Source organism: Lampetra planeri, chromosome 27, assembly GCF_965212315.1.
Source record: "Lampetra planeri chromosome 27, kcLamPlan1.2.h2, whole genome shotgun sequence".
Taxonomy (NCBI): domain Eukaryota; kingdom Metazoa; phylum Chordata; class Hyperoartia; order Petromyzontiformes; family Petromyzontidae; genus Lampetra; species Lampetra planeri.
Genome location: NC_136133.1, coordinates 186,136 through 213,458, shown reverse-complemented (window position 1 = coordinate 213,458; position 27,323 = coordinate 186,136). Strand labels below are relative to the sequence as shown.

Sequence of the window (27,323 nt, the reverse complement as noted above, 5' to 3'; positions counted from 1 at the left end):
TGAAGATCTGTATAGCAAATAAAAATCATCGATTAATAATGCTAATTTAGACATAGATCCCCGTGTGGCTGCACGTTATTTTACTGATCACGTTTCCTTCTTCACAAAACATTTATAACTCATAATAATAACTTCTCCTCCACTGCTGAGGAAAGGTTTTATTTATATTAATAACCCTGCAAATAGTGTTTAAATATATCCTACGATTTCATTTTTTAATCCCACAAAGATAACCATGGTAACTGAACTTATCTGTGGTTAATATATATTTGCAACAACATAGAAGCACATGCATCAATAAGTGCAGTAAGAACCACTCACCACCATATGCACAATTAGGGCCATAAAAGACTCCGTAGCAAATGCACGAGTAGGGGAGCAAAATGCCCCACTCAACCGTCCACCCCTCTATGCAGTATCCTCTGTATTGGCACGGGTTCGATGCACACGCAGGGACTGCAGATACAGGTATCACAATTATGCCATGGTTAAACTTGACTGCCAACCACAATTAATATTGTTGGCCATTGTCAATCCACAGCTGGATTAAAGTCTCTACACCACGTAAGCCACGGGAATTGTCCGACCATACATTACCATCCTGGTCAGTGTTGCATGGTAAAAGGAGGGCCTCGGACCACATTTCAGTTTTACATCAACGATGTTAGCCATGGTCTGGGGATCTAACTCAGGTAAATGGGTTTATTGCACCATGTTCGTCCCCCCCCCCCCGCCCACCACTCACATTTACACGATTAAAATAAGACAAGTGTTCTACATTTGTCTGCAGTAAGAGAGGGGAATTTGGATATCTAATGAAGACCTATATAAGAAAAATAACCGTCAAGTGAATGTGAAATGGGAACACAGGTCCAATTCAGATATCACTCCTCGACAATGATATCCATGTACAGGGATCTAACTCACTTTGCTGGCTACATTGCACCAAGCCTAACACCACATTTGTCTCCAGTTCTTTTTTATGAAGTCTTGTTTTGTAGAGTTGCCTATATGTGGCACATTAGGAATGGATCACTCTCTTAATTATATCCTTGTGCAGCAAGGGAGTAAAGTGTGGTTCTGTGAAAGTCCTGATGTGCTGTGCAGTGCATCAATGAATGTGTGTACAGCAGAATGTGATGACCGAGTTGGGCCTATAGGTGGCTGGCAGTTTTAATGAATAACCGCACGTGAAAACCAGCCACATGGTTAATGGCGACTCAGAAGAAATGCTGTTGTAACACGTGCTGTTGCATTTTACAGGTAAAAGACCCAAAGGTTGTTTTTGATCGTTATATAAATGTTTTAGACTTGTTCTAGACTTGTTCTAGACTTTAAGCTTGGCTTTGAATTGTTCGTTTGTGATATATGCAATTAGAGGCGTTTTAGCACTGCATTGTAAAGGGAGGACGCACTGTAATTACCTACTGGCATTGTAATTCTCTAACTCTAGTACTCTTTAGTCTATAACTATGCCCATGTACCTAGAGTATGACTACTTGCAATGCTATTGAGAATAGAACACATGTAAAGTAGTAAGCTATACAATGGTGAAATACAGTACGTATACTGTACACATACAGTACATATGATGAGTATAAGATACCGATATAAGTGGATGGTATAGATAGACATACAGCTTAGGATTAAAGGAATATTCGAATAGTGATGTGCAAATGTGATTGTCAAAGACAAAGATGGTCTATCAGTAGTAGAATTGGGTTTAAGAGAAAACTGTGAATAAATAACCGCACGTGTAAACCAGCCACATGGTTAATGGCGACTCGGAATAAATGCTGTTGTAACACGTGCAATTGCATTTCACAGAGTGACGGTGCTGTTCTTCACAAGATTGCTATTAACCACAATAAATGTGCTTGCCCTCGATTTGGAGCACCTGCCCACGTCCTTCATTTTGAGTGTGCAACATATAGTAATAGATGTGCTTTGAAGATGCAACAAAAAGCTTTAAAAGAAAAAGAACCAGCAAGTGCCTTCTTAACTAAGTGCTGTCTTGTTGGTGTAGGATCTGGTCCTGTCGCGGAGTCACTTCAAGATGTTTTCTTGTTCATGTTTTTGTTTGTTGCGGTTGCACCCGATTCAAGAGCCGAATGGCTCACAGGGCTATACCAAGTAAAAGAAACTTAAAACTGAAACTGTCCAATACAGCTCCATAGTCGAGTCAGCATCACTTTCAATATTCTGCATCTACACGAGATGCGTTGCAAGATCTCACCAGGAGTTGTCGTAGGAGCTGCTCCGTATGATGGTGAATGTATGTTAAGAGACACAAACACGTTCATGTGGTGTGATTATAAAATTGATTAACTGTTTCTCTTAATGATAAATGAAGACCACGTCCTGGAATATTTCACTTCAGTATGATGGACATATGTTTGATTGTTAGGGATCGAGCTCCTGGCTTTCAACTCAGATACCATCACTCTATAAACGTCTGTATTATTGAATGGTGCACAATTTATCTCACCTCCAGAGAAACTGGTGGCTCTCGGTAAAGTAGATGCGTGAAATTAACTAAACGCCAAGGGGGTCCATTTTATTTGTATTCATAGCCAATTACTGCCTCCAGTTCCCACTTTAAATAGACATGACTGGTAAGGTCTCATAGAATAACTGATCAATTGATGTATTTATATCCCCATTAATATCGGTCTCACATCTTGATAAGTGTAGAAGTTAGTGCTGTCCTACACAGCTCCTAAGCTTAGCCAGCATCACTTTCATTTTGCTGCATCTACAGGAATTGGTTTGCAAGATCTCACCGAGATCTAACTCAGTTCTCTGGGTTCATAGCATATCCCTTTAGGCAACTAAACCGAATCCTCACACCATATTTGACGTATGAACTTAATATTACAAATGTATAATACAAAAAAATGCTTTAATACAGTTGCCTCCAGTTATAATTTTGATATGAACATACAAAGGAAAGCTACTTAAGATATTAAACATGGTAAGTGCCTGCGTAACTCTTGTTGGTGTTGAAGCTAGGCCTGTCCTATACAGCTCCTGACCCCGGCGAGCGTCACATTCAATATTCGTTATCTACACGAGTTGCGTTGCAAGCTCTCACCAGGAGTTGTTGTAGCAGCTGCTCTCCACGACAATGCAGACATGCAATGAGACAAATAGGCATTTCATGGTGAAATGGGAACATAGGACCAATGCAGATATCATTACTCGGTGATGTTAATCATGGAAGTGGATCTAACTCGCTTCGCTGGATTCATCGCACCAAATCCCCATACCAGATTTCACAAATTATCGCACAACCCGAGGTACTCTGGCTGTTGTAGGTAAAGAAGAGAAGTGAAATAAACTGAACCACTAGGTGATCCGTTTTACTTTTCATGAATAGCCAATCACTAGCCTCCAATTCTCACTTTTAATTGACATGATTGGTAGGGTCTCATAGAGTAAGCTATTAATTGATTGTCTTGGTTCCACGTCTTGTTTAGTGTACAAGTTAGTACTGTCCTACAAAGCTCTTCAGCTTAGCCAGCACCACTTTCAATTTGATGCATCTACACGAGTTGCATTGCAAGATGCAGTTGTCACAGCAACTGCTCCATTTAACAATCACGACATATAGAGAGACAAACAGGCATTCTAATTGGTGTTGGATGGTAAAATGGGGCCCTAAGAATATTAAGTTATCACTTCTCAGTGATATCCACAAGTGGGAATTTAATCAGTTATCTGGGTTCATAACAGAGCCCTTAAGGCCACTGCACCAAGGCCTCACACCATATTTGATTTAGGAACTTCATATCTTCAAGAAAAAATATTTAATACAGAATGTCTACAACTATAATTGTGATTGGAAGATACAATGGAAAGCTAAGCAAGAGAAAAAACACAGCAAGTGCCTACTAAACTAGGTCCTATCCCCTGTTGGTGTAGAAGCTGGTCCTGTCCTTTGCAGCTCCGCAGCTGAGTCATCGTCACTTTCAATGTGTTTTATCTGTGCGAGTTGCGTTGCAAGATCTCACCAGGAGTTGTCGTAGGAGCTGCTCCATATGATGGTGAGAATATATGTAATGAGACACAAACATGTTAATGTGGTGTGATTATTAATTGATTAACTCAGTTTCTCTTAATGATAAATGAAGACCACGTCCTGGAATATTTCACTTCAGTATGATGGACATATGTTTGAATGTTAGGGATCGAGCTCCTGCCTTTAAACCTTTAAACTCATATACCATCAGTCTAAAAACGTCTGTATTCTTGAATGGTGCACAATTTATCTTACTTCCAGAGAAACTGGTGGCTATAGGTAAAGTAGATGCATGAAATAAACTAAACCACAAGGGGGTCCATTTTATTTGTATTCATAGCCAATCACTGGCCTCCAGTTCTCACTTTTAATTGACATGACTGGAAAGGTCTCCCAGAGTAACCTGTGAATTGATTATCTTGGTTCCACGTCTTGGTGGTGTACAAGTTAGTACTGTCCTACACAGCTCTTCAGCTTAGCCAGCATCACATTCAATTTGCTGCATCTACATGAGTTGCATCGCAAGATCTCACCTGGAGTTGTCGTAGGAGCTGCCCAATATGACAAAGAGGACATATAAATAGACAAACAGGCATTTTACTTGGTCAGTTTAACACGTAGGCTTTCGCGACCATCACACCGCACAGAAATCTACTCTTATCAAGACGCTCATTCATCGAGCTAAGAAAGCGTCAGATGGTGAGTCTGAGAAGTGAAATTCAACATGTTAAGGAAGCGCTGCAAATTAACGGTTACAATGATGCACAAAACAACAGGCCATTGAATACCAAAACCAAATAAAATAACAAGAGCATTGAAACTGCGGGAGTAACTGATAAACTATCCAGATGTTGGGAAAAACAAAACATCCGAGTAAGATTTGGCACAATACATAAAATACAGAAATTAACATCGGGTACAAAAGATGTATTACCGAAGCTATCAGAAGGCGTGTACAGGATTAACTGCATGTGTGGTAAATGTTACGTTGGGCAAACAGGCCGAATGATCAGCACGAGACTAAAAGAACAGAGAAATATTAAATTCTCCCAAATGCAACTGTCAGCAGTAGCAGAACACGCGCGCCAACAAGGACACTCAATTGATTTTGATAATGTTGAAGTTTTGTGCAAAACTAGCTACTACTGGCAAAAACTGATTAGATAATCTATCGACATTTAAAGAAATCAAAATAACTTTAACCGTTCGGATAGCTGCCGCCTTAGTGCTGCGTGGAAGCGAATCATCAAATAATAGATTATTTAAATACATTCCGACAAAGGGCAGCGTACTTCAATAGCGATTACCGTTGGTATGGCTATTATAATAAACACAATAGACAGGAAGGACATGTTCAAAGGGCTCGCACAATGCACATGCATAATGTATGTTGCCTCAGTAATCCCCTCCCCACATTGTGCGAGAGTGCAGAAGGGTGGTCAACACATCTACGCCTCTATATAAGGAACGAAACAGGTGGAATTCTCCACAAATTTGGCTGTCGCCTGATAAAGCTAGTTGTAAGTACTGGCGAAACGTCGTACTCAGATTGTAAATGTTGTGGCCTGGCTCTCCAACATACCGGTGTGCTGTACTAGTGACGAATTGGCACGTTCTGTTTACGTGACAACCCTTACTAGTTGGCTGTGTCAGGTGGTGGTGGGTTTTAACGACACATTTATAAATTTACGCGATCTAACCTAAAAACCTCTTTTATGGATTTTAATTGGTGTGGGATGGTAAAATGGGGTCCTAGGAACTATTGAGATATCACTCAGAGATGTTGGCTCCAGACGGGAATCTGACTCAGTTCTCTGGGTGCATAGCATAGCCCTTCAACCCACCAAGGCCTCACACCATGTTTCATGTTTGAACTTAAAAATACGAATGTATATATCTTTTTTATATGCTTTAATACAGTTGTCTGCAGCTATCATATTGATTTCCAGATACAATGGAACGCTATGTAAGATAGAAAAAAGAGCAAGTGACTGCTTAACTCAGCGCTATCTCTTTTTGGTGTAGAAGCTAGTCCTGTCCTACACAGCTCCTTAGCCGAGTCAGCATCACTTTCAATATTCTGCATCTACACGAGATGTATTGCAAGATCTCACCAGGAGTTGTCGTAGGAGCTGCTCCGTATGATGGTGAATGTATGTTAAGAGACACAAACACGTTCATGTGGTGTGATTATAAAATTGATTAACTGTTTCTCTTAATGATAAATGAAGACCACGTCCTGGAATATTTCAGTTCAGTATGATGGACATATGTTTGATTGTTAGGGATCGAGCTCCTGGTTTTCAACTCAGATACCATCACTCTATAAACGTCTGTATTATTGAATGGTGCACAATTTATCTCACCTCCAGAGAAACTGGTGGCTCTCGGTAAAGTAGATGCGTGAAATAAACTAAACCACAAGGGGGTCCATTTTATTTATATTCATAGCCAATTACTGCCTCCAGTTCTCACTTTTAATAGACATGACTGGTAAGGTCTCATAGAATAACTGATCAATTGATGTATTTATATCCCCAATAATATCGGTCTCACATCTTGATAATTGTAGAAGTTAGTGCTGTCCTACACAGCTCCTAAGCTTAGCCAGCATCACTTTCATTTTGCTGCATCTACAGGAGTTGGTTTGCAAGATCTCACCGAGATCTAACTCAGTTCTCTGGGTTCATAGCATATCCCTTTAGGCATCTAAACCGAAGCCTCACACCATATTTGACGTATGAACTTAATATAACAAATGTATAATACAAAAAATGCTTTAATACAGTTGCCTCCAGTTATAATTTTGATATGAACATAAAAAGGAAAGCTACTTAAGATATTAAACATGGTAAGTGCCTGCGTAACTCTTGTTGGTGTTGAAGCTAGGCCTGTCCTATACAGCTCTTGACCCCGGCGAGCGTCACATTGAATATTCGTTATCTACACGAGTTGCGTTGCAAGCTCTCACCAGGAGTTGTTGTAGCAGCTGCTCTCCACGACAATGCAGACATGCAATGAGACAAATAGGCATTTCATGGTGAAATGGGAACATAGGACCAATGCAGATATCATTACTCGGTGATGTTAATCATGGAAGTGGATCTAACTCGCTTCGCTGGATTCATCGCACCAAATCCCCATACCAGATTTCACAAATTATCGCACAACCCGAGATACTCTGGCTGTTGTAGGTAAAGAAGATAAGTGAAATAAACTGAACCACAAGGTGATCCGTTTTACTTTTCATGAATAGCCAATCACTTGCCTCCAATTCTCACTTTTAATGGACATGATTGGTAAGGTCTCATAGAGTAAGCTATTAATTGATTGTCTTGGTTCCATGTCTTGTTTAGTGTACAAGTTAGTACTGTCCTACACAGCTCTTCAGCTTAGCCAGCACCACTTTCAATTTGATGCATCTACACGAGTTGCATTGCAAGATGGAGTTGTCATAGCAACTGCTCCATTTAACAATCAGGACATATAGAGACAAACAGGCATTCTAATTGGTGGTGGATGGTAAAATGGGGCCCTAAGAATATTAAGTTATCACTTCTCAGTGATATCCACAAGTGGGAATTTAATCAGTTATCTGGGTTCATAACAGAGCCCTTAAGGCCACTGCACCAAGGCCTCACACCATATTTGATTTAGGAACTTCATATCTTCAAGAAAAAATATTTAATACAGAATGTCTACAACTATAATTGTGATTGGAAGATACAATGGAAAGCTAAGCAAGAGAAAAAACACAGCAAGTGCCTACTAAACTAGGTCCTATCCCCTGTTGGTGTAGAAGCTGGTCCTGTCCTATACAGCTCCGCAGCTGAGTCATCGTCACTTTCAATGTGTTTTATCTGCGCGAGTTGCGTTGCAAGATCTCACCAGGAGTTGTCGTAGGAGCTGCTCCATATGATGGTGAGAATATATGTAATGAGACACAAACACGTTAATGTGGTGTGATTATTGATTAACTCAGTTTCTCTTAATGATAAATGAAGACCACGTCCTGGAATATTTCACTTCAGTATGATGGACATATGTTTGAATGTTAGGGATCGAGCTCCTGCCTTTAAACCTTTAAACTCATATACCATCAGTCTAAAAACGTCTGTATTCTTGAATGGTGCACAATTGATCTTACTTCCAGAGAAACTGGTGGCTATAGGTAAAGTAGATGCATGAAATAAACTAAACCACAAGGGGGTCCATTTTATTTGTATTCATAGCCAATCACTGGCCTCCAGTTCTCACTTTTAATTGATATGACTGGAAAGGTCTCCCAGAGTAACCTGTGAATTGATTATCTTGGTTCCACGTCTTGGTGGTGTACAAGTTAGTACTGTCCTACACAGCTCTTCAGCTTAGCCAGCATCACATTCAATTTGCTGCACCTACACGAGTTGCATCGCAAGATCTCACCTGGAGTTGTCGTAGGAGCTGCCCAATACGACAAAGAGGACATATAAATAGACAAACAGGCATTTTACTTGGTCAGTTTAACACGTAGGCTTTCGCGACCATCACACCGCACAGAAATCTACTCTTATCAAGACGCTCATTCATCGAGTTGAGAAAGCGTCAGATGGTGACAGTCTGAGAAGTGAAATTCAACATGTTAAAGAAGCGCTGCAAATTAACGGTTACAATGATGCACAAAACAACAGGCCATTGAATACCAAAACCAAATAAAATAACAAGAGCATTGAAACTGCGGGAGTAACTGATAAACTATCCAGATGTTGGGAAAAACAAAACATCCGAGTAAGATTTGGCACAATACATAAAATACAGAAATTAACATCGGGTACAAAAGATGTATTACCGAAGCTATCAGAAGGCGTGTACAGGATTAACTGCATGTGTGGTAAATGTTACGTTGGGCAAACAGGCCGAATGATCAGCACGAGACTAAAAGAACAGAGAAATATTAAATTCTCCCAAATGCAACTGTCAGCAGTAGCAGAACACGCGCGCCAACAAGGACACTCAATTGATTTTGATAATGTTGAAGTTTGGTGCAAAACTAGCTACTACTGGCAAAAAATGATTAGATAATCTATCGACATTTAAAGAAATCAAAATAACTTTAACCGTTCGAATAGCTGCCGCCTTAGTGCTGCGTGGAAGCGAGTCATCAAATAATAGATTATTTAAATACATTCCGACAAAGGGCAGCGTACTTCAATAGCGATTACCGTTGGTATGGCTATTATAATAAACACAATAGACAGGAAGGACATGTTCAAAGGGGTCGCATAATGCACAGGCATAATGTATGTTGCCTCAGTAATCCCCTCCCCACATTGTGCGAGAGTGCAGAAGGGTGGTCAACACATCTACGCCTCTATATAAGGAACGAAACAGGTGGAATTCTCCACAAATTTGGCTGTCGCCTGATAAAGCTAGTTGTAAGTACTGGCGAAACGTCGTACTCAGATTGTAAATGTTGTGGCCTGGCTCTCCAACATACCGGTGTGCTGTACTAGTGACGAATTGGCACGTTCTGTTTACGTGACAACCCTTACTAGTTGGCTGTGTCAGGTGGTGGTGTGTTTTAACGACACATTTATAAATGTACCCGATCTAACCAAAAAACCTCTATTATGGATTTTAATTGGTGTGGGATGGTAAAATGGGGTCCTAGGAACTATTGAGATATCACTCAGAGATGTTGGCTCCAGACGGGAATCTGACTCAGTTCTCTGGGTGCATAGCATAGCCCTTCAACCCACCAAGGCCTCACACCATATTTCATGTTTGAACTTAAAAATACGAATGTATATATCTTTTTTATATGCTTTAATACAGTTGTCTGCAGCTATCATGTTGATTTCCAGATACAATGGAACGCTATGTAAGATAGAAAAAAGAGCAAGTGATTGCTTAACTCAGCGCTATCTCTTTTTGGTGTAGAAGCTAGTCCTGTCCTACACAGCTCCTTAGCCGAGTCAGCATCACTTTCAATATTCTGCATCTACACGAGATGTATTGCAAGATCTCACCAGGAGTTGTCGTTTGAGCTGCTCCGTATGATGGTGAATGTATGTTAAGAGACACAAACACGTTCATGTGGTTTGATTATAAAATTGATTAACTGTTTCTCTTAATGATAAATGAAGACCACGTCCTGGAATATTTCACTTCAGTATGATGGACATATGTTTGATTGTTAGGGATCGGGCTCCTGGCTTTCAACTCAGATACCATCACTCTATAAACGTCTGTATTATTGAATGGTGCACAATTTATCTCACCTCCAGAGAAACTGGTGGCTCTCGGTAAAGTAGATGCGTGAAATTAACTAAACGCCAAGGGGGTCCATTTTATTTGTATTCATAGCCAATTACTGCCTCCAGTTCCCACTTTAAATAGACATGACTGGTAAGGTCTCATAGAATAACTGATCAATTGATGTATTTATATCCCCATTAATATCGGTCTCACATCTTGATAAGTGTAGAAGTTAGTGCTGTCCTACACAGCTCCTAAGCTTAGCCAGCATCACTTTCATTTTGCTGCATCTACAGGAATTGGTTTGCAAGATATCACCGAGATCTAACTCAGTTCTCTGGGTTCATAGCATATCCCTTTAGGCATCTAAACTGAAGCCTCACACCATATTTGACGTATGAACTTAATATTACAAATGTATAATACAAAAAATGCTTTAATACAGTTGCCTCCAGTTATAATTTTGATATGAACATAAAAAGGAAAGCTACTTAAGATATAAAACATGGTAAGTGCCTGCGTAACTCTTGTTGGTGTTGAAGCTAGGCCTGTCCTATACAGCTCCTGACCCCGGCGAGCGTCACATTCAATATTCGTTATCTACACGAGTTGCGTTGCAAGCTCTCACCAGGAGTTGTTGTAGCAGCTGCTCTCCACGACAATGCAGACATGCAATGAGACAAATAGGCATTTCATGGTGAAATGGGAACATAGGACCAATGCAGATATCATTACTCGGTGATGTTAATCATGGAAGTGGATCTAACTCGCTTCGCTGGATTCATCGCACCAAATCCCCATACCAGATTTCACAAATTATCGCACAACCCGAGGTACTCTGGCTGTTGTAGGTAAAGAAGATAAGTGAAATAAACTGAACCACAAGGTGATCCGTTTTACTTTTCATGAATAGCCAATCACTTGCCTCCAATTCTCACTTTTAATGGACATGATTGGTAAGGTCTCATAGAGTAAGCTATTAATTGATTGTCTTGGTTCCACGTCTTGTTTAGTGTACAAGTTAGTACTGTCCTACACAGCTCTTCAGCTTAGCCAGCACCACTTTCAATTTGATGCATCTACACGAGTTGCATTGCAAGATGGAGTTGTCACAGCAACTGCTCCATTTAACAATCACGACAAATAGAGAGACAAACAGGCATTCAAATTGGTGTTGGATGGTAAAATGGGGCCCTAAGAATATTAAGTTATCACTTCTCAGTGATATCCACAAGTGGGAATTTAATCAGTTATCTGGGTTCATAACAGAGCCCTTAAGGCCACTGCACCAAGGCCTCACACCATATTTGATTTAGGAACTTCATATCTTCAAGAAAAAATATTTAATACAGAATGTCTACAACTATAATTGTGATTGGAAGATACAATGGAAAGCTAAGCAAGAGAAAAAACACAGCAAGTGCCTACTAAACTAGGTCCTATCCCCTGTTGGTGTAGAAGCTGGTCCTGTCCTTTGCAGCTCCGCAGCTGAGTCATCGTCACTTTCAATGTGTTTTATCTGTGCGAGTTGCGTTGCAAGATCTCACCAGGAGTTGTCGTAGGAGCTGCTCCATATGATGGTGAGAATATATGTAATGAGACACAAACATGTTAATGTGGTGTGATTATTAATTGATTAACTCAGTTTCTCTTAATGATAAATGAAGACCACGTCCTGGAATATTTCACTTCAGTATTATGGACATATGTTTGAATGTTAGGGATCGAGCTCCTGCCTTTAAACCTTTAAACTCATATACCATCAGTCTAAAAACGTCTGTATTCTTGAATGGTGCACAATTTATCTTACTTCCAGAAAAACTGGTGGCTATAGGTAAAGTAGATGCATGAAATAAACTAAACCACAAGGGGGTCCATTTTATTTGTATTCATAGCCAATCACTGGCCTCCAGTTCTCACTTTTAATTGACATGACTGGAAAGGTCTCCCAGAGTAACCTGTGAATTGATTATCTTGGTTCCACGTCTTGGTGGTGTACAAGTTAGTACTGTCCTACACAGCTCTTCAGCTTAGCCAGCATCACATTCAATTTGCTGCATCTACATGAGTTGCATCGCAAGATCTCACCTGGAGTTGTCGTAGGAGCTGCCCAATATGACAAAGAGGACATATAAATAGACAAACAGGCATTTTACTTGGTCAGTTTAACACGTAGGCTTTCGCGACCATCACACCGCACAGAAATCTACTCTTATCAAGACGCTCATTCATCGAGCTAAGAAAGCGTCAGATGGTGACAGTCTGAGAAGTGAAATTCAACATGTTAAAGAAGCGCTGCAAATTAACGGTTACAATGATGCACAAAACAACAGGCCATTGAATACCAAAACCAAATAAAATAACAAGAGCATTGAAACTGCGGGAGTAACTGATAAACTATCCAGATGTTGGGAAAAACAAAACATCCGAGTAAGATTTGGCACAATACATAAAATACAGAAATTAACATCGGGTACAAAAGATGTATTACCGAAGCTATCAGAAGGCGTGTACAGGATTAACTGCATGTGTGGTAAATGTTACGTTGGGCAAACAGGCCGAATGATCAGCACGAGACTAAAAGAACTTCAGAGAAATATTAAATTCTCCCAAATGCAACTGTCAGCAGTAGCAGAACACGCGCGCCAACAAGGACACTCAATTGATTTTGATAATGTTGAAGTTTTGTGCAAAACTAGCTACTACTGGCAAAAACTGATTAGATAATCTATCGACATTTAAAGAAATCAAAATAACTTTAACCGTTCGGATAGCTGCCGCCTTAGTGCTGCGTGGAAGCGAATCATCAAATAATAGATTATTTAAATACATTCCGACAAAGGGCAGCGTACTTCAATAGCGATTACCGTTGGTATGGCTATTATAATAAACACAATAGACAGGAAGGACATGTTCAAAGGGCTCGCACAATGCACATGCATAATGTATGTTGCCTCAGTAATCCCCTCCCCACATTGTGCGAGAGTGCAGAAGGGTGGTCAACACATCTACGCCTCTATATAAGGAACGAAACAGGTGGAATTCTCCACAAATTTGGCTGTCGCCTGATAAAGCTAGTTGTAAGTACTGGCGAAACGTCGTACTCAGATTGTAAATGTTGTGGCCTGGCTCTCCAACATACCGGTGTGCTGTACTAGTGACGAATTGGCACGTTCTGTTTACGTGACAACCCTTACTAGTTGGCTGTGTCAGGTGGTGGTGGGTTTTAACGACACATTTATAAATTTACGCGATCTAACATAAAAACCTCTTTTATGGATTTTAATTGGTGTGGGATGGTAAAATGGGGTCCTAGGAACTATTGAGATATCACTCAGAGATGTTGGCTCCAGACGGGAATCTGACTCAGTTCTCTGGGTGCATAGCATAGCCCTTCAACCCACCAAGGCCTCACACCATATTTCATGTTTGAACTTAAAAATACGAATGTATATATCTTTTTTATATGCTTTAATACAGTTGTCTGCAGCTATCATGTTGATTTCCAGATACAATGGAACGCTATGTAAGATAGAAAAAAGAGCAAGTGACTGCTTAACTCAGCGCTATCTCTTTTTGGTGTAGAAGCTAGTCCTGTCCTACACAGCTCCTTAGCCGAGTCAGCATCACTTTCAATATTCTGCATCTACACGAGATGTATTGCAAGATCTCACCAGGAGTTGTCGTAGGAGCTGCTCCGTATGATGGTGAATGTATGTTAGGAGACACAAACACGTTCATGTGGTGTGATTATAAAATTGATTAACTGTTTCTCTTAATGATAAATGAAGACCACGTCCTGGAATATTTCAGTTCAGTATGATGGACAAATGTTTGATTGTTAGGGATCGAGCTCCTGTCTTTCAACTCAGATACCATCACTCTATAAACGTCTGTATTATTGAATGGTGCACAATTTATCTCACCTCCAGAGAAACTGGTGGCTCTCGGTAAAGTAGATGCGTGAAATAAACTAAACCACAAGGGGGTCCATTTTATTTATATTCATAGCCAATTACTGCCTCCAGTTCTCACTTTTAATAGACATGACTGGTAAGGTCTCATAGAATAACTGATCAATTGATGTATTTATATCCCCATTAATATCGGTCTCACATCTTGATAATTGTAGAAGTTAGTGCTGTCCTACACAGCTCCTAAGCTTAGCCAGCATCACTTTCATTTTGCTGCATCTACAGGAGTTGGTTTGCAAGATCTCACCGAGATCTAACTCAGTTCTCTGGGTTCATAGCATATCCCTTTAGGCATCTAAACCGAAGCCTCACACCATATTTGACGTATGAACTTAATATTACAAATGTATAATACAAAAAATGCTTTAATACAGTTGCCTCCAGTTATAATTTTGATATGAACATAAAAAGGAAAGCTACTTAAGATATTAAACATGGTAAGTGCCTGCGTAACTCTTGTTGGTGTTGAAGCTAGGCCTGTCCTATACAGCTCTTGACCCCGGCGAGCGTCACATTCAATATTCGTTATCTACACGAGTTGCGTTGCAAGCTCTCACCAGGAGTTGTTGTAGCAGCTGCTCTCCATGACAATGCAGACATGCAATGAGACAAATAGGCATTTCATGGTGAAATGGGAACATAGGACCAATGCAGATATCATTACTCGGTGATGTTAATCATGGAAGTGGATCTAACTCGCTTCGCTGGATTCATCGCACCAAATCCCCATACCAGATTTCACAAATTATCGCACAACCCGAGGTACTCTGGCTGTTGTAGGTAAAGAAGATAAGTGAAATAAACTGAACCACAAGGTGATCCGTTTTACTTTTCATGAATAGCCAATCACTTGCCTCCAATTCTCACTTTTAATGGACATGATTGGTAAGGTCTCATAGAGTAAGCTATTAATTGATTGTCTTGGTTCCACGTCTTGTTTAGTGTACAAGTTAGTACTGTCCTACACAGCTCTTCAGCTTAGCCAGCACCACTTTCAATTTGATGCATCTACACGAGTTGCATTGCAAGATGGAGTTTTCACAGCAACTGCTCCATTTAACAATCACGACAAATAGAGAGACAAACAGGCATTCTAATTGGTGTTGTATGGTAAAATGGAGTCCTAGGAACTATTGAGATATCACTCAGTGATGTTGGCTCCAAACGGGAATCTGTCTCAGTTCTCTGGGTGCATAGCATAGCCCTTCAACCCACTACACCAAGGCCTCACACCATATTTGATGTATGAACTTCATATTACGAATGCTTATTTTTTTAAACGCTTTAATCCATTTGTCTGCCTGCTTAACTCAGTGCGATATCTTGTTGGTGTAGACGCTAGTCCTGTCCTACACAGCTCCTTAGCCGAGTTGGCATCACTTTCAATAATATGTTTGTACACATCGTGTTGCATGATCTCAGCGGAAGTTGTCATGGACTCTTCTCCATATGATGGTGAATAGTATGCCACATGCTCAATTAATTGCGGTCCACATCTTGTTTGACATAGAAGTTAGTCCTGTCCTCTACAGCTCCTCAGCTTAGCCAGCACCATTTTTAAATCCTTTATATTAAGTTCGCATGCTTGCTTGCTTGCGTGCTTGCTTGCGACCGTGCAAATCTTTCGGTCGTTTTTTAACCCACTTCCCGTGATCCAATCGAGCTGACATTTTCCACACAGACTCGTTGTGCCAGACAATTAATGTTCGTGAAAAAATTCCCAAAATGTTACACTTTTTAGGCAAAAAAAAATTATTTTACATATATTCAAATAGAACTCATTCATCGCTTTCGCTGAACGTCACAGTATAAGAGCCCAGAGCGTAACCCCTCCACAGGCTGTGGCGGAGTAGAGCAGTTGGTAGCACCCTCGCTTCCCATGCCAAAGGTCGCGAGATCGATCCCCGCGTCCTCCACAGGCGAATATATTTTTAAATCCTTTATATTAAGTTCGCTGCCACGCATATAAAGGATTTATAGTGAAAAACTTTGTTTTTACGGGTTATACTTATTAATAGTCTGTGTTTACACAAGTGTCAATGCATGATCTCACCGGAAGTTGTTGTATAACCTGCTCCGTATGATGGTGAATACATGCAAATATAAACAAACACGTAAATATGGTTTTAATTAATCAAGTCTGAAATCGATTTCTCCTGATAATTCATGCAAAATATGGCCTAGAATATTACACTTCAGTGTTTGTGACAAAGGTCCCACCATTACAACACACTCCATTGAAATATAATTTATTTCCAAATGTCTTTGGAGTCGGAAATAAACTTTCCACGGAGGTTGTTAGCTGTTACAGCGAAGTAAGATGCGAGAAAATAGACCATAGCATAACCACAATGTTGTGAAGAATGTTAATTAATGCCGTGTGACACCATTTGTGAGAAAACAACATCAAAAATTATTCATGTCACTTCCCTTTCTGGAATAATCCCCAAAAATAAAATTCTGCTTCATTTGAAAAACGTATCTCAGCATCATTTGAATCCGCATTCAACTCGAATCCAAATCATGTTTCGCATCGATGCTAGTCCCATCCTATGTGTCTGCTCAGCCGAGTCAGAATAACTTAAAATGTGCCCCCTATACACGAGTTGTGATGCGTGGTCTGGCATAGAGTCGTGATAGCTGCTCTGTATGATGGTGATTACATGTAGAAAGACAGAAACAGATTAAATTATTAACGTTTGAATTATACTGCTCTTCATTAGTTAATACTGAATACATATCCAAAAATATTTCACTTTAGTGTTATATTGAACTATTCTTTTTTAAAAGGATAATGCTTGTGCCTCTATAAAACGATCAGCAATTTTTTATTTTCCAATTTTTTGATTTGCGGATAGTATGCAATTATATTAACACCAGTGACAGTGGTGGCTGTTGTAGATCATGAAATGTGCGAGAATAACAAAATCATAACCCCAAGGTAGTGAATTTCCGTTTTAATAATTGTTGAATGTGAGCTGAGAGTTGTCAGTAGTAATACAGGTCCATGTTACAGTGTCATGGAATGCCCAATTAATTGGATTCCATGTTTTTTTTAGTATAGAAGCTAAGCCTGGCCTACAGTGAATATTCACAAGTTAGTGATCAAGTTTCTGCCTCTACACAACTACTCATTGGCAAAACACTGGGTGACTGTGTTTAATAGCAATGTACATGAATGACACCACAAATAGACTGCACAATTAGTAAAACAACTTTAATAATTAGTTTGATATCTATAGCAAATAAAAGTCTGTCAATATTAGATGTCCCTGATTAAAAATGCTAATTTAGATATATAGGTCTCAATGTTGTGGCTGCAAGTGATTTTTCGTGATCTAGGTTATTTCTTCACAAAACCTTCATTAGATAAAATAATAATTGGATAAAATCGTCTCATGCACTGCTGAGGAAAGGTTTCCCCACGCCGTGTTAATCATGGCGTGGTGATTGGTGAAGTGGGGGCCCAGGAATGGTTCAGATGTTGCCACTAATCTTACCCCTGGCTAGGAATGAAACTCGGGGTGGCTGATTCATCGTGCGGTGTCCCAACCGCTCTCACTGTGCAACCCAAACATCTCCAAGCACCACATTATATTCAGGATAACAGTAAACCCTACAAATATTGCTTAAATATTTCCTGAGAATAGATTTTCCCCCTTTTTTCTGGCAACAAAACAGGTGTCAATATGTTAAAACAAACTGAAACCTTTTATAAGGAATCATGTCTGCATTAACCACAATACTTGTGGTCAGAATGCAAACTAAAAACATACTCTGATAATATATGCATTGTCTTTGGAACTGATTGGTCCACACCAGAGACGGCTTTCTTTCGAGCCTCGTCTCAAAACGGTGTTAAACCAGAGGACGCCAAAAGGCGAAAAACCTATTCTCATATTTTGGTACTGGCAAAGGAGGTCCCATGATGTAAACATTTCCTATTGATTAATTTTGACATCCCACAAAGATAAGCAGTGTTACTTATCTATGGTTCATATATATTTGCAAAAAGATAGAAGCACGTGCATCAATAAGTACAGTAAGAACCATACTCACCAAAATATTCACAATCCGGACCAGACATGATTCCGTAGCAATTGCAATAGTAGGGGCGCTGAATGCCCCACCAGTCATTCCACTGCTCTACGCAGTCCCCTCCGTTTTGGCACGGGTACGATGCACACGCAGCTACTGCAGATACAGGTACCACAATTATGCCGTGGATCTGGTTATTCTTTGCATCTCATCAGGTAATGGATTATGTTCTCTGTAGCGGCATCTCTTAAACTAGACAATGTCAATCGCTCAATACTAATTTCGGCCATTGTCAATCCAAAGCTGGATGTAAGTCTGACTGCACCATGCTGGTCAGTGTTGCATGGTAAAAGGTGGGCCAAGGACCAAATTTCAGTCTCACATCAACGATGTTAGCCATGGTCTGGGGATCTAACTCAGGCCAATGGGTTCATAGCAGTCCATCCAATGGACCGTTTTCGCCCCCCCGCCCACCGCTCCACGTTTTTTCATGAAATGAACAACACAAATTTACACGATTACAACTAGGACGAGTGTTCTACAGTTGTCTCCAGTAAGAGAAGTGAACTTTGACATCTAATGAAGAGCTATATAAGAATAGTAACTGCCAAGTGCCTGCTTAACTCAGTGCTATCTTGTTGGTGTAGAAGCTGGTCCTGTCCTACACAGCTCCATAGCTGAGTCAGCGTCACTTTCAATGTGTTTTATCTGCGCGAGTTGCGTTGTAAGAGCTCACCGGAAAATGTACCTTCAGCTGCTCCATATGATGGGGAAGACATGAAAAAACAGATCGACATTTGATGGTGCAATGGAAACACCACCATTTCAGACATCACTCGATGTTCACTGTGAACAGGGATCTAAAGTGGCGATACAACGCCACCTATGAACAGAAAGTGCGAGGAAAACAACAACAACAGCAACAACAGGGATCTAACTCACTTCGCTGGGTTCATCGCTCAGTCCTGCATATCACTGCATCAAAGCCCCCACACTGCATTTGCTTTCCGAACTTAATATCGCAAGTCAACGTTTTTTTATGAATCTTGTTTTCTACAGTTGTCTAGAGTGATAGATGTATTTTGATATATACAGAAGGGTAATATAAGGACGAGAATCCGCAAGTGCCTGCTAACTAAATGCTATCTTGTTGGTGTAGAAGCTAGTCCTGTCCTACACAGCTCCATTAGCCGAGTCAGCATCACTTTCAATATTGTGTCTGTACATAAGTTGTTTTGCATGAACCCACCAGCAGTTGTGGTGAGAGCTGCTCCATATGGTGAATACATGCAAAGAGAGACAAACACGTAAATGTCTGAACGCTATAACTCGTCATGATGTATGCAGAATATTTGTCGTAGAATATAAAACTTAAGTGTTATATGCTAAGGTCCCACAGTTACAAAACACTCCATTGAAACATCATTGCTTTTAATATATTTTTGGAGTCGAGTGGAAAAATGTAAAATAATTCAATATGCCTAATTAATTGGGTTCCACATCTTGTTTGGCATACAACCTAGTCCTGTCCTACGCAGCTGTTCAGCTTAACAAGCATCACGGAGAGTTGTAGAAGCTGCTCCGTATAACACTGAGGACATGTAAAGAGACAGACGCTCTAATTGGTGTTGGATGGTAAACTGGGCTCCTAGGAACTATTGCGATATCACTCCCATCAGTGATGTTGGCCACGAACGGGAATTTTGACTCTGGGTTCATAGCACAGCCCTTCAAGTCACTACATCAAGGCCTCACGCTATATTTGATTTATGAACTTATTAATTTAAATGGAAAAAATGTTTAATTCTATTGTCTACAGCTATAATTGTGATCGGACGATAAATTGGAAAGCTGTGTAAAAGACAAGAACATAGCAAGTGCCTGCTAAAATAGACGCAATCTCCTGTTGATATGGAAGCTAGGACTAGTACACAGCTCTTGAGCTGAGTCAGCGTCACATATAATATTCTTGATCTACACAAGTTGCGTTGCAAGGTCTCACAGGCGGTTGTCGTAGCAGCTAAAGACATGTAATGAGACAAATAGGAATGTGAGGGTGAAATGGGAACATAGCACCAATTCAGATATCACTACTCAATGATGTTAACATGTACAGGAATCTAACTCACTTTGCTGGGTTCATCGCACAGTCCTGCAGAACATTGCACCACAAAAACTGTTTAAATATTATTTTCTATAGTTGCCTATCGTAATAGACGTGGTTTGAAAATGCAATGGGAAGCTAGATTACAAAAAGAACCAGCAAGTGCCTGCTTAACTAGGTGCTACCTTGTTGGTGTAGAAGCTAGTCCTGTCTGACACAGCTCCATAGCTGAGTCAGCATCACTTTCAATATGCTGCATCTAAAAGTTGTGTTGCAATATCTTACCGGGAGTTGTTGTAGCAGCTGCTCCGCATGATGGTGAATATATGTAAATAGACACAAACATGTTCACATGGTGTGATCATTAAGTGATAAACTCTAGTGTTCCAAAGGATTTATGTAGAAAATACGTCCTAGAATACTTCAGTATGATGCTCATTCTATTGTTCGGGGTCGTGCTCCTGCTTTTGCAAACCTTTCAAGTCAGATACCATCACTTTATAATCGCCCGTTTTCGAGAATGGTGCACAATGTATCTGACCTCCCAAGAAACTGGTGGCTGTAGGTAAAGAACATGCAAAAAGAAACTCAACCACAAGGTGGTCCATTCTACTTGTATTCGTCGACAATCACTGCCTCCAGTGCTCACTTTTATTTGACATGACTGGAAAGATCTCATAGGATCAATTCAGATTCCACTCATCAGTTATGTTAACCATGTACTGGAATCTAACTCAGTCCTTCAGACCATTCATAGCACAGTCTTTCAGACCACTGCACCAAAGCTCCAAAACTTGTTATTATATCATGGGACCCTTTTGCCAGTATCAAAATAAAAACAATAAGAATAGGTTTTACCCTTTCTGACAATACAACAGGTGTTAAGATGTCCACACACCAAATATTAACCAGTAAAGCATCAAAATTAATAAAATAAAATAAAAATCACGACGTTTCGGAGGCAACACAAGTCTCCGTCATCAGGTGGGACCGTCACAGCCGGATTAGCTGCATCAAGTGAGGCAATGATTCAAGATGTAATCCCTTAAAAGCAAGTTGAGGGGGGAGGAGAGGGGGGGGGAGCTCATCAGAATGTGGTAGCCAATGAATGGAACGTATCGGGAGGGAGGGGGGCGGGGCTCAAAGACGGCACGGAGTGCCACGTACAACGCATCGGGAGGGGGAGGGGGGCGGGGCCAAAAGGATGGACGACGGCGTGGACGCGGTTGCTGCTGCACACGCCAACGCATTGGACAGAGAGGGGAGGGGAGGCCTGATACACATGATAGAAAATAAAGAAAATGCCCATGTTTATACCAATGCTGGCTGAACAATGAAGAGAGTACTGTTAAACACTGGGGATGTTAACACTCGGTAAAGTAAAGTAAAATAGTGCCTGTCAGATAAGATGGTCCAAAAAAGTATTTTTGCGTGGTTGATGACATCTTTCCAATGATTACTAAGTTTGTACCCATCATCACGGTTGAAATTATGTCTGTGTTTGTATATTTGTATGGCTTCGTGTACAAACCTTTGATGGTAGCCGGGAGGTTTGCAGAGAACCTTGGTCTCGGAAAAGGTTCTCTGCAAACCTCCCGGCTACCATCAAAGGTTTGTACACGAAGCCATACAAATATACAAACACAGACATAATTTCAACCGTGATGATGGGTACAAACTTAGTAATCATTGGAAAGATGTTATCAACCACGCAAAAAAGACTTAATTACACTTTTTTGGACCATCTTATCTGACAGGCACTATTTTACTTTACTTTACCGAGTGTTAACACCCCCAGTGTTTAACAGTACTCTCTTCATTGTTCAGCCAGCATTGGTATAAACATGGGCATTTTCGTTCTTTTCTATCATGTGTATCAGGCCTCCCCTCCCGCTCTCTGTCCAATGCGTTGGCGTGTGCAGCAGCAACCGCGTCCACGCCGTCGTCCATCCTTTTGGCCCCGCCCCCCTCCCCCTCCCGATGCGTTGTACGTGGCACTCCGTGCCGTCTTTGAGCCCCACCCCCCTCCCTCCCGATACGTTCCATTCATTGGCTACCACATTCTGATGAGCTCCCCCCCCTCTCCTCCCCCCTCAACTTGCTTTTAAGGGATTACATCTTGAATCATTGCCTCACTTGATGCAGCTAATCCAGCTGTGACGATCCCACCTGATGACGGAGACTTGTGTTGCTTCCGAAACGTCGTGATTTTTATTTTATTTTATTAATTTTGATGTTTTACCTACGTGACTTTACCGAAAAAACCTAAGAATATGAATCCTTGCAGTCACGAAAGCTTCAAATCTAGAACAAATATTAACCTTTGCAGGGAATGAAGTCTGTATTAATCACACGTTCTTGTGGTGAACGTACAAACAAACATTATTTAATAATAGATGGCTTTGTCTTTGAAACTGATTGGCCTACACCAGAGACAGCCTTCTCTATGGCCTAGCTTCACCAGCGTTAGACAAGAGAATGCCAAAAGGCGAAAAGTACAAAGACAACGCACATATCGGAGCATGTATACGTTTTTTTTATGAACAGATTTTCTAAAATAATAGTTTTTCTTATTATTAAACTATGTCGTATGCAAACTTTGATTTAAAGCTTTCGTGACTGCAGGGATTCAAATTCTTGGTTCTTTCGGTAAAGTCACGTAGAAGGGAAATAATAAAATAATAATAAAAATAAAAAAAATATTGTTTTATATTAAAAAAGTATATACAAAATATAGTTTAATATTTTTATTATTTTATTATTTCCCTTCTACGTGACTTTACCGAAAGAACCAAGAATATGTCATATGCAATTGCCTATCGTTACAGATGTGAACTTGAAGATACAATGGAAAGACATGTGAACCTTATGGCGGGACCCCGGGGTCCCATAAGCCCCCGGCTCTCGCATAAACTGCGTTGCGACGTCATTTTGTCTGTTGAAGGTGAACGATACGAACAATCTATTCCTCTCGACGAGCTCTACGCGATGCGCTTAACAAGGTTTCAACGTTTTGTTTCTTCTGCGCATTCGTCCTCGCTGCGCTTGGACGACATGACAACAGAATGATCCGCACCAGGTGGGTCGCGGCGTTTATGTGCATGGTGGGGCGGAGTCGCCAAAAATACATTAACTAATTACAATTTTGACTTCCGTTTATTCGGAACCCCAGGGTCGCTCGTCCTGTCCTACACAGCTTCTCATCTGAGCCAGTGCCACTTTAAATATGCCGTGTTAACACACGTTGCATTGCAAGATCTCACCGATAGTTGACCACGGAGCTGCTCCACATAACGATGAATACATTGTATTACAGTGTTTAGACGAGGAAAGGGAGCCCGAGGACCAATTCAGATACCACTCGTCAATTATGTTAACCATGGACTGAAATCTCAGTCCTTGAGATCATTAGTAGCCCAGCCCTTCAGTCCCCCACACCAAAGCTCCAGCCCGTTTTTGTTTTATGAACAGATTGCCACAAATTTACATTTTCTTTAAATGTTTTATGCAATTTCAGATAGTTCTCGGTGTGAATTTGAAGCGACAATGGAAAACCTTGTCAAAACAACTATCAACAGGTGTCTGCTTAACTAGCGATATTTCTGGTTGATGTAGAAGCTTGTCCTATCCTACACAGCTCCTCATCTGAGCCAGCATTTTCATAAGATGCATTATTGCGTTTTGCCTAAGATGCATTGCAAGGTCTCACTGGAAGTTGAATTGAGACCTTCTCCGTAGCATGGTGGAAAAATGTTTTATTTTATTTCTAACTACGTGACTTTACCGTAAGAACTAAAGAGTATGGTGTGCTTGCTATTGGATGACAATACAGTTAATCATTGCTCAGCACGGGTTCTGGATTTGTATATTCGCGAGTTACAAAATGGATCCGAATTCCTTATTCGCGACCTGCCAGGCTCGAGTATGCACGAGTGTACGTAGTGCCAGACCACCAACACCGGGGAGATGCACGTGTAGTGGTGACACGCAACATTTTATATTTGAAACTATCTGCGAAGATTCGGCATGCCCGCTCGGCTGCCTGCTTAGTCGTGAAGTCTCGCAGTGATCCCGCTCTGAACTCGCTATTGTGCACTTTTACTTTATAGGTACTTACAGTCGACTCGTTTATACATTTTGGTTTAAACGAGTCCACTGTGAGTTCTATTACAAATGGGAATGCAATCAAGGAAGGTGTTGCGGCTAGCGCTTCCCAGTGTTAAGATTATAAGAACGTTGCATTGTTATCAAACACCTGCATCTCCGGAGCAGTCATCCTCTTGAATTCCTCACCGTCACCACCACCACCGTTTCAAATCATCATCAAAGGTGTCCCAAATACTGTGTCACTCCATCTAAAAATCTCAGTTCATCATATTATCTTTCAGGCCTATAGTAAACATTGCAAGCATAATTTGTAAATGTCTATATATATTCCTTGATTTGGTTTTAATATCCTACAAAGATAAGTATGGTGACAGTTAAATTGTATTTCTTTTTTACGTTTTTACAAAATATCCCAATTATTAACTCTGGTTCATATATACTGTACTAGCCGGCTTCGCCCAGGACTTGGAGTCACCACGCCCGGCCGTATTTGTCTCCCCAGTGGTGATGTTCGAACACCACACTAGTTACTCGATTGAGGTTGAGTCGACATAGGGGAAGCCCAGGACCGGTTAAAATAATCGTCAACGGTGGTGGCCGTGAGCGGGAATCGAACTCGGCTCGCCGGGTTCGTAGGGCAGCGCGCTAACTACTACACTACTGCTCCCCCCACACACACACGCGCGTCCATAGGTACACATACACGCGCGTCCATAGGTACACATACACGCGCTTGCTACAGACACACAACTTTCAGGGTGCGTACGGCAGTAAACGACTGAAATAATAAAGCAATGCTGCGCGAAGAACGCATTAGACCTGCAACACGCGGAGGGTTGGGGGGGGTGACATGAGCAGGCACACTCCGTTACTTTTCCGCATACGGGTCACATGACAGAGATGAGACGTCACAGCTCACTTGGCGTGCAAAATATATTGCGCCCCCCCCACCCCCCCAAAATAAATATATACAAAAGTGTATTTTTATAATATTTGTATGGTGTACAGTCTGGAAAGTACCCACAGGGCAAATTTAAAGTTTGTTGCATGTCGGGAAGTCCGCTAAACATTTTGAACAGACACACATAATCACAAATTTCCCTTTTTTATATATAGATTTACAAAAAGACAAACACTCGTGCACAACGAAGTACAACTGGAACCATACTCACACCAATATTCACAATCCGGGCCAGACCAGAACATGCTGCAGTAGCACCAGTAGGGCCGTGGAGGGTCCCACCCGAACGTCCACTCCGAAATGCAGGTCCCGCCGTTTTGGCACGGGCTCGATGCGCATGCAGATCCTACACATACCGGTACCACTATTATGCTTTGGATCTGGTAGTTTTTTTCATCTCATCATCAGTTCACGCAGTATGCTGTTTGTAGCAGCGTGATTTAATCTGACAGTGTCAGCCTCTTAAAAGTAGGAATAAATGTCAGAGTTTGTCACTCCACTGCTTGATGAAAGCCTCGGGGTTGTCTGACCATACTTCACCGTGCTGATCAGTCATGGTTAGTGACCAATGCAGACATCACTCATCACGGATTTTAGCTATGGTCAGGGATATAACTTAGTTGGCTGGCTTCATCGCACAGTCCTGTGAACCAGTCCACCACTGCCGCCAGGGCTGTCCCTAGGTGGGGGGGGTGTGGGACCCGGGGAAAATGTCACTGTCTGGGTCCCCCGACGCCTTCCAACTAAATTGCAATGATTACATCTCACACCATGACTTCGAAATGCGGGACCCCCCAAAGCGCAGCGCCTGGGGCGGTCGCCCCGATTCACCGTACCCGAGGGACGGCTCTGCCTGCCACCCCGCCCCTTCCATTACACTCATATTTGTTTTATAATTTTTGTAAATTAAAACTATAGTAAGCTACATTCATTTTAGCACATTTACATTTTAAAAAGTTTTGGTTTTAGATAGTTGCCTCCAGTTATACATGCAAATTTGAAGATGCAATGAAGAGCTATGTATGAAAAACAACCAGCAAGTTCCTGCCTCTAACCAGGTGCTATCTGTTATTGGAGCAGAAGCTAATTCGGTCTGATACAACTCCTCAGCTGATCCGCAATCACTTTACATTATCTGCGTTTACATCAGTTGCATTGCATGAACTCACCGGGAGATATCGTGGGAACTGATCCATATGACGGCGAGTGCATGTAAAGAGAGACAAACACATTTATATGGTGTGATTATTACATTCTGACCTCTACTGCTCCTCATTATTTATGCATCATATTTGTTCTAGAATATTACACTTTATTAGATATGTGCAAGTATTCTCGTGTTATTGATCAAGCTCCTGTCTTCATACAAACTATCAGCTGAAAAAGCATGACTTTCCAAATCCAGGAAAGCCACACTGAGTTGTAGGACTCTTTTTCAGGAGGGTCCTGCTGCTGTATTGGGTTTTCATTTTCAGATGTTTTCATCCAATTAATGATGAGTTGTGTTTATTATACAAGTGGGGAGTAAACCGGAGAACCCGGAGAAAACCCATGCCTTGCGCAAAGTGACAATGTTGTATCTCTGTACAGATGGAAACAGATGGTGATTAGTCCTAGTTGCTATACTGCCTTCTCCTGGCGAGCTCGGGTATGGCTCCTCCACGCCCACTGGAATTGAGTTTTACAAATCTCTGTTTCATGATGTGTGCAAATATGCTCACTGGCCATTGCAGCCAATTAAGATACGTAAAAATAACAAAAGAATAACACGAGTTTGTAGTTCTCATCGTGAAGATGTGATTGAAGTCTCATGGAATGACATGGATGCCATTACATGCCCATTTAGCTGGCTTCCAATGCTAGTTTCGTATAGAAGCTCGT

The 27,323-nt window shown here is 41.0% G+C and overlaps 1 protein-coding gene across 2 annotated transcripts; it reads right to left on the bottom strand.

The window, feature by feature from the left end:
- Positions 1-826: 826 nt before the first annotated feature.
- Positions 827-26,988, bottom strand: LOC144727941 (uncharacterized). 2 transcript variants are annotated; one of them, XM_078607082.1, is made up of 14 exons: positions 26,612-26,988; positions 25,654-25,788; positions 20,660-20,677; positions 19,520-19,537; positions 19,007-19,024; positions 18,292-18,426; positions 16,286-16,303; positions 11,806-11,823; positions 6,993-7,010; positions 6,136-6,153; positions 4,555-4,572; positions 4,014-4,031; positions 3,095-3,112; positions 827-2,254 (listed from the first exon to the last, which is right to left on the bottom strand). In XM_078607082.1, the coding sequence occupies exons 1-14, from the start codon at positions 26,652-26,654 to the stop codon at positions 2,145-2,147; spliced, it is 603 nt and encodes a 200-aa protein (XP_078463208.1). In that variant the 5' UTR covers positions 26,655-26,988; the 3' UTR covers positions 827-2,144. The 2 variants fall into 2 exon arrangements, with proteins under 2 accessions (XP_078463208.1, XP_078463209.1); XM_078607083.1 differs by lacking the exon at positions 4,555-4,572.
- Between the last annotated feature and the right edge of the window lie 335 nt (positions 26,989-27,323).

Excerpts from the sequence above, each read along its gene's own strand:
- LOC144727941 (XM_078607082.1), bottom strand. The coding sequence starts at position 26,654 with ATGCACTCGCCGTCATATGGATCAGTTCCCACGATATCTCCCG. Across the intron at positions 25,789-26,611 it reads AGTTCCCACGATATCTCCCG|GATCTGCATGCGCATCGAGC; the intron begins GTGAGTTCATGC and ends CGGTATGTGTAG.